At 44.4% G+C, this 8,689-nt stretch overlaps 1 protein-coding gene across 1 annotated transcript; it reads left to right on the plus strand.

Annotated features, from left to right (window-relative positions):
• Nucleotides 1-4,483: 4,483 nt before the first annotated feature.
• On the plus strand, nt 4,484-7,997 carry LOC123084257 (calcium uniporter protein 5, mitochondrial-like). The gene is made up of 4 exons (XM_044505958.1): nt 4,484-4,849; nt 5,559-5,991; nt 6,089-6,279; nt 7,569-7,997. Exons 1-4 carry the CDS (start codon nt 4,484-4,486, stop codon nt 7,995-7,997), a joined length of 1,419 nt encoding a protein of 472 aa, XP_044361893.1.
• Nucleotides 7,998-8,689: the final 692 nt, after the last annotated feature.

The following is an 8,689-nucleotide window of genomic DNA, read 5'->3' on the forward strand; positions in this document are numbered from 1 at the left end:
AGCCGTTAATGACAAGGAGGCGAATCGAGATTTGGGACAAAGCAGTACGGCGCCAACTGGAGAAAGAAAGATTTGGAGCGTGCTTTGGAAAGCAAATGTTCCTCCCAAGATTAGAAATTTTGGGTGGCGACTGGCGACGGAATCACTCGGAGTTCAGACAAGTAGACATAAGAGAGGGTTGGAGCTATTCCCTACATGCTCTATCTGTGGGATGGAACCAGAAGATGGATATCACGCAGTCATGAGATGCACAAAAGCTAAAGCCCTTCCTGACACCATGCGTGAGGTCTGGAACCTTCCCCGGGACACTGATCTCACATGTACGGGGCGTGAGTGGGTCCTTCTAACTCTTGATAAGGCGAGTGAGGAGGAGCGTACACACCTCCTCTTCATCTGGTGGCGAGCATGGCACCTTAGAAATAACATTATATTTGGTGACGGGAAAGATACAATAAAGGCATCAGCAGAATTCCTACAAAGTTATGCTAGCTCCTATGCGGCGATCAGAGCGGGACCGTCGCTACCTGACTTTAAAGGAAAAGGAAAAGTGATGCCAGACATTTCATTCCGTGAGACTAAACAGAGAGTTGCAGATTCTCAATGGGCCAGTCCTAACTCAGGTTGGCTCAAACTAAATGTTGATGCAAGCTTTATTCAGGAGACAAACCATGGAGCTTGGGGGGCGGTTCTACGAGATACAAATGGGGCGGTGATTGGATCTGCTTGGAACATAATCCGTAACTGCGCTAATGCTGAGGCGGCCGAAGCTGAAGCCTGTCTTGAAGGAATCCGAGATACCATGCAGTTCATAGACCGGCCAGTAGTTATTGAGAGCGACTGTGTGAATGTCATCCAACAAACTTCTTCAAAGGACTTTAATAGATCTCCCATTGGTAGCTTGTGTAGGGAAATACAGAGTTTGCTGGGCCAACTCCCTGATTTTACTATTGCTAAGATCTCTAGAAATGGCAATAGGGTTGCCCACGCTCTCGCTAGTTTTGGTAGGAGTGGTGTGAATAAGGGTGTGTTGATCGCTTCAGTTCCAGCCTGCGTGTTGCGACTGGTCGATGATGATTGTAATGAACCTATGTTGATTATTTAATATAATACACACCTTTTTCAAAAAAAAACAGAGACCGTACCTAACGCAAGCAAGCGGGCTAGCCACACCGCCGTGCAATATGGATAACAGTTTTTTCTTTAAGGGAGAATAACAGTTTTTTTTTCTAGGATCGAATACCAGCTTTTTTTTCTATGTACTAACCGCGGGGCAAAGGGCTGCAGATAGTGCAGCCCATTTTGCACCTCTTTGTTTTTTAAATTTATTTGTAAATTATAATCTCAGTAATAGAAACAACATTTCAATATCTGTGTTTATAAATATTTTAACTGTAAATGAAATAATATATTTTTAAATATTGTTCACGTATTATTTATAAATATTCATATATTTAAAAAATAATATGAATTGTAGAAAATGTCTATACATTTTATATGCTAAACATAGTTTCAAAATTTCAATTCAAAAAACTATTTTACTTATACAAACATTTTATAATTATACGCATGTTTGTATAGTTCAATGTTTGTATAATTAAAAATATTTATCATTTAAAATTAATCTGGTCATGTGAATAATCATTTTGTATAATTTAAATATAAGCTGCAAGTGTATAATATTTATGTATTCATCAAACATTTTCATTTAATAAACATGTAATTTCATTAATTGTCTGTACTAACTAAAAACAATATTTTTTTATATAATACACGGATGTATATTTGAATGTTTTGTTTACTCATAATCGTCTGTATATATAACATTTATATCACACAAACATTTGTACATAATGTTTATTAATTAAGTTTTACGAATAAATTTAGAAAATGAACATGGCAAAATGGGCCGCACTATCTACAATCCATTTAAGCTCCACATGTAGGTCAGATACATAAAATGTTATTATCAAGATTTATGAACGGAACGTGATCGGTGGAGTGGCTAGCCAGATACTCCCTTCGTCCGGAAATACTTGTCATCAAAATGGATAGAAGAGGATGTATCTAGATGTATTTTTGTTCTAGATACATATGTTTTTATCTATTTTGATGACAAGTATTTTCAAACGGAGGGAGTATCTTGCTAGGTGTAGGCCGTGGTTAGAGACGTAGCGGTCTTAGTTTCCGTTTAGTTTGCACTCTCTTCCTGGCAGGTGGGAAGGTGGGACTCACTGGTCATAGCGGTGGGAAAAAAATGTCACCACGTCAACAAGTTTTTTTTTTGAAAAAATATATTTCGAGGGCGTTTTCATAAAAATCAGGCCACATGCCCCTTCTCGCCGGTCCAGTGGCTGACAGCAAGCCCCACGCGCCTAGTCAGCGCTGATTTCGTATACAAACGAGATAAGCATTGTATTTTCACGTCCAAGTCAAGTTTCTGCACCATTTTGATGTACACCACAACTTCTAGCACAAAAGTGATCGTTTCGTTCAAGTTCTAGCACCGCTAGTGTAATTGACTCATTCTTAAACTTCAATTGTTTTGGAATGGAGGGAGTCTGTCACCCATTGCAAGGTATAATCATGGAGAACGAGTCAGTCTGGCAGGGTTTTTTTTTCGAAACGGAGGCAAAAGAATTGCGTCATCGATTAATTAAGAAGAAGAGAATTGCCCAGTTAGTTTACAGAAAACCGGGCTAAAACCAATACAATCAGACCATAATTGGACTACTCACCAATCATGAGATCCCATGAGTACACCTGCAACTCACCAAACCCTCCCAACATACTACAAACATAACTCGTGACGCTTGTACACCACGGTTGAACCCAACAAGAACATCCCAACAAAAGATAGTGGACCACACCAAAACCACAATGACGACCCAACCCGTGAGGAGGGCCAGTCGCGAGGATGAGCCGAGGGACCGAGAATCATCCACTAAGCAGCCGCGGGCACCTTACCTATGACGCCACTCTTCTTGCTTTTGCACCTTAGTGACTTCTCCTGCACTAAACCGGTCCGAGGGCAATCGCTCGCCTTCTTGCATTTGCCTTGAATGTCGATCCTATCAGGAGGCAGGCAATTGCCCTTCCAGTTTCAGGACTAATAGCCTCCACACTAGCGAGCAAGTCACAAAGCTCTTTTGCAAAGAGAGCATTCGAAGTATCCGTCGGCGGGGGTGGAACGGGTGCCAAAATCACATGTGAGCGCCCAAGCGAGTTCACCTCACTCTGCTCACATGTCACAGTTGAATCATGTCCCTCACTCGTGGTTGCTTGCGTGTCCACCATCGTTTGCTCCATTGATAGAGGCAAATCAGAGCTCGCACATATCACCTGAAGCTCGGGCATCACCTGCAGCACCGGAGGCACAACTACGGCAATGGTCCCGCCCTCAGCGGTAGACAACACAGTGGGCAAGGCAGACGAAGGTGACGAGTTGTCCACAGCTCTAGGGGAGAAACAACCACAGAGCTCCGCAACACTATTCTCCACTGAGCCACCAACATCGACCTCACTAGGAGGACGTGGCGTAGGAGCGGATTGCAACACAGCCGGGACAAGAGAGAGCTTTCCCAGAGCAGCGTCTGCTCGCTCCAGAAAGCTCCCAACGCGCACCAGGAGCTCCGCCTGCGCTGCTATAGTGGACCGGAGCAGTACATCGGATGGGGTTCCCGACTCAACGTGAGTGGAAACGGCCGATGCCCAGGACCTGCGGTGAAGCACCTTGGAGGGGAGCTGGGATTTCATCGGACCCTCACAAGAAGCTAGAGCTGCGCAATGCTCATTGTCAAGGCGAGACCGTGGCGGCATGGCAAGGCATGCAAGAGAGCTGAATGGACGCTAAGCATTGTGACACCCACGCGCCCAGTGGCCATTCTCCAAACAGCGGGAGCACCTCAAGGGACTTGACTATGGAAAATCGAACATTTTTTGTGGCTATTTATGTTTGTTATCATGGCAAGTTTAGTTTGTAAGCATTGCAAATCCGCTCTCAGTTTGTTTTTTGCCAGAAAATTGCCGTGCTTGCCAACTAAACTTGCCATCCTCTTGTCGGCCAAAGTTGCCATAAAAACACGTTCGATTTGTCATGATCAAATTCCAAACGTTCGGATTTTATCATTTCTGAATCAAAAAGAAAAGAAGAGAACTTCCCACGAGTTCAACTTTCAACACATGTATTGCTGTAGAATGACCTCCTTTTCCTCCAAAGCTGAAGGAGCTTCCTTTTCTTCCTGGCAAAGTGAAAAAATATTACAAAGGCAAAGAGAAATGACAAACTATTGATGGGCAGCGATGCCAACTTTGCTTAGCTGATTTTCTTTCCACAGTATCCCATGCTTGCGGAGTTGTAATGGAAAACACAAAGCCAATCATTCATGAGCAGACCTGCAACAACACCCTATTAGTTTGAAATACCCCTGCATTTTACTGGCGCCTCTCACTACAGGCTCGCTGCTCATCGCCAGAGAAGTAGACCATGTTGCGGGCAGCCGCCTCCCGCCTCCTCATCCCCCGGCCGTCCTCTCCGGCAGGGGTCACGGCGGCATGTACTGTGCGGAACCTCCGCCGTCTCACACCGGTGAGGCCGGAGCCGCGCCCAGCAGAGGTGGAGTTCACGCCAGCGGAAGCTCAGCGAATGGTGCGGCTTGTTGGACTCGAGGTGCTCAAGAGGCGGCTGCGGAGCCGGGAGGACGAGGTGGTACCATACGCCGAGTTCCTGGACGCGTGCGTGGATGCCGGCGCGGCCCCGACGCGCCGCCAGGCAGAGGGACTGGCGGGGGCGATGGACCAGTCCGGCAGCGTGGTGCTCTTCCGGGGAATGGTCTATCTCCATCCCGAAAAGGTGACGCTTACATCATTGCTAACATTCTTGTTCTTCACTTCAGTACCTGAACCTCAACTAGGTTTCTCAATCTTTTCTCTGTTTTTTCATAGAAGTTCATATTTGCTACACTTTTCATTTTTGTCATGCCCTAACTGAGGATGCGAACCTGCCGCCACATTATCTCAATACATCTTCGAGATGTCAAACTAGACTCATTGACATTTGAGAGACAAGAATATGCATTAACAAAGAATTATCGACTGGGACGGCAAGTGAGTAAACGGTATCGAAGTTTGAGAGTGTATTCCAACCGGTTTTGAAACCAGGGCCAGTTTCAGGGTCGGAATGTGCACTTTTCAACACAATTCAACATAGACTTTCACAATATTTGACCGACCAAAAATGCTCTTGCAATAGTTGAACCTACTAGTTAGCTATTTTTGTTGAAGTTGACGATCAGTAAACCGTCAGCCTCCACCGCACCCCCCAATGTCTAGACTAGATATGATCTAAAGGTAGATAGATGATGGAGGCAACTTGTTGGTGATGCTATCTCCAAATGCTTCTTAGCCTTTCATACCTGTTGGTTGTGGATTTGATCTCCTCTCTGCCGAGGCCTTCGGATCCTTATATAGTCGATTTTGTGTCATACATAGTTATTCACTGCCCATTGTCCGTTATACAATTTTCAGCTGACACATTTATATTTGTTACCGGCCGCCCTTAGATCGTTGACCTGGTTAGAAGCGCCGTGCCGCCTGTACTCGAGATAGAGAATGACGCGAGAACACAAGAGTTTGAGCTACTGAAGAAAAGGAAAGGAGAGATCGACCGGCAGGCGTGCAAGCAAGTAAGGAGAATCCTCTGGTCTGGCTTCTGGTTCGTGCAAGCCACGGTCGGCCTCTGCTTCCGCTTCACATTCTGGGAGTTCACGTGGGACGTTGTAGCGCCGATCACCTTCTTCGTGGCCGGCGCCCACCTGCTTTCCGGCTACGCCTATTTCCTCATCACCTCGCGCAACCTGTCATATCGAACCTACATGGAGAGGCTGTTTAAATTAAGGAGGAGAAGGCTTTGCACGAAGTATGGTTTTGACATGGAGAAGTACCTGGAGGTGGAGAGGCACATGAGGTGTCCTCTGGGAGGTGATTATTCTCAAGGTAGTAAGCTTCATTCATAACTATAGCACCACCAGTAAATTTCTCAGTCGTTTGTGACCTTCTTTTAAGACCAAATTTTATATCGACTGGTCAACAGCTGCTACCAAAGCAATCTTCGGAGAAATCGAGCGACGGATGCAGGACGAGGTGATCAGCCATGGCGAGCCCCTCGGTGCGTTGATGGAGAGCGGCCTCATGCCCACGGAGGCGGAGGCACTCGTGCAGAAGATGGACGAGATGAGCTTGGTGCTGCTCGTCAGGGGAAAGACCTACCTCAACCACAAGAAGGTGATATCACAAAGTTGTTAGGTTCTCCATTTACACCTCTCTCTAATACCTAAAACCATGCACCGAAACACTTCAAATTCTCTAAGGGAGACTAATATTGCATGGAAAAGATATATAAATTCACATGATGAAAATAATAGCATCAGATCTGTGGTGAAAAATATCGCCATTTATGACCTTGCAGTAACATATTCATATAACAGATCAGCAATCAAAGTTACGTATTGAAAAGTTTGTTCAGATCACGTGCTGGCCAATAGTATCTGTGTGTTATCATATCAATTGCACATTGGACCAAAGTATCGTGCCTGCTTTTTCACTTTGCCATAGTTTATAAAAAAACTGCTCACTTTCCACATTGCCACATTGGAGTTGTTAACTTTGCTTTGCTGTAGCGCCACATTGCTCTTGAGGAGTGACTTTTATGCCATGGCTTAAAAAGTCCCTATAGCTGTTACATATAAAATGAAGAGAAAAGTATTTTTTTAGTCCCTCAAGTTTCCAAAAAGTACACACTTGGTCCCTAAAGATTTTTTGGTATACATTTGGTCCCTCAAGTTTCAAAACCAGGTAAGTTTGATCCTAAACCAGATTTTGACCCCTTTAACCGTGTTTGACCGGGTCAAACCCGTCAGATGAACAGTAAACTCGATTTTTTTATTAAAAAATCCCAAATTTTTTGCAGTCCAATATGCTTACATGTGCAAGGTCCGACCGAATTTTTGTGGTCTTTTGACACTCGAGGAGATCGTGAAAAAAAAAATCCGATGAATAGTAAATTCAATTTTTTTTAAAAAAATCACAAAGTTCTGAAATTTTTTGGGGTCGAATATGCGTACATGCGCAAGGTGTGACCAATTTGTTTTTGATTTTCTTGGGATTTTTTTCAGATTTTTTGATTTTTTTCGAATTTACTGTTCATCGGACGTAGATATTATTTTTTTGCCACGATCTCCTTGAGTGTCGAAAGATCATGAAATTTTGATCGCACCTTGCGCATGTACGCATATTTTACCCCAAAAAAATTCAGATTTTTTTGAACCATTTTTTATTTATTCTCGCAATTTAATGTCAGTTTACTGTTCATCTAGCAGGTTTGACCCGGTCAAACCAGGTCAATGGGGTCAAAATCTGGTTTAGGACCAAACTTACCCGGTTTTGAGACTTGAGGGACCAAATGTATACAAAAAAATCTTGGGGGACCAAGTCTGTACTTTGTGGAAACTTGAGGGACTAAAAACATACTTTTCTCTAAAAGGAATAATATCAAGGAATTGTTCCATTTGCAGATTGCGGACCTGATCAGAAGGGCCGTGCCGTTTGCGCTTGCCGCGGAGGACGACGTGAGAAAAGACGAATTCAGACAACTCCAGATGAAGATGCAAGAGATAGACGGCATGGCGCACAGGCACGCCGTGCGGATTCTATGTTTTGGCTTCGCGTCATTCATACTCCAGTTTGCCCTCTTCTTCCACCTTACGTTCTGGGAGTTCTCTTGGAGTATCATGGAGCCGCTCGCCTACTTCTTGGCCGGACTCCAGCTGATTTTCTGCTACGGCTATTTCCTGCGTACCGCGAGCAATCCGACGTTACAGGACTTTAAGCGGAGGCTGTTCTTGGCAAGGAGGAGAAAGCTATGTGCCAAGCATAGTTTTGATATGGACAGGTATCTTAAGTTGCAGAGACACTCCAGGGGTCCTCCTGAAGGTGATTATTGATCTCAAGGTTGTAAGCATTATGGGTTTTAAGTTCTGACACCAGACCTGAATGTCTCAGTTATTACCTCATGCTGATAGTGTCCCCTCTATTTTTTAGAATGGCTGCCTTTGGGTTTCTTTAATTAACGAAAGAATTACATTACTGTTTGCTACGAAAGCGATCCTGACATGAATCAGCAGTCACCTACCAGATTAACCTTAGATCCTTAACTGTAGTTAATTCCCCTGGTATGGACGCATTGCTGCAACTCATGAAAAACTAAACCCAAGGAACCAATCCCACTTGGTTGGGGATGTAAATGTACAAACCCAGCATCTAATTTCAAGTCTGCTGATGCGAGTTTAGAATTCTATTTATGTTGCCGGGGTTCTTGTAAGTTTCTCATACAAAAAGCTAGGTCCATGCCCCATGAACCAAAACTGTTGTTTGTTAGTGTCGCCGTGTTATGGCGCTGCTAGAAGGAGGGCGCGAGAGGGCCGGACGGGGGCCGTTTTGCCCACGGCCGGGCAAGAGGGAAAGGATTTCCTTCTTAATTCTTGCTTGATTAGATTGATACATCTCCTCTTTTTATATAGAGAGGTTTACTTGACCCCTAAGCAAGCGACCCTTATCTCTAATTAACCCTAAGACTAACGGGTTCATTAGGCCCATTACGTACTCTTACACTACACCACATCCGGACATGCAGCTT

Source organism: Triticum aestivum, chromosome 4A, assembly GCF_018294505.1.
Source record: "Triticum aestivum cultivar Chinese Spring chromosome 4A, IWGSC CS RefSeq v2.1, whole genome shotgun sequence".
Taxonomy (NCBI): Eukaryota; Viridiplantae; Streptophyta; class Magnoliopsida; order Poales; family Poaceae; genus Triticum; species Triticum aestivum.

Bases quoted from the DNA above. Each gene is read 5' to 3' on its own strand.
- LOC123084257 (XM_044505958.1), top strand. From the start codon at position 4,484: ATGTTGCGGGCAGCCGCCTCCCGCCTCCTCATCCCCCGGCCGTCCTCT. The intron at 4,850-5,558 runs GTGACGCTTACA...GGCCGCCCTTAG, and splicing joins TCTATCTCCATCCCGAAAAG to ATCGTTGACCTGGTTAGAAG. The intron at 5,992-6,088 runs GTAGTAAGCTTC...ACTGGTCAACAG, and splicing joins GGGAGGTGATTATTCTCAAG to CTGCTACCAAAGCAATCTTC.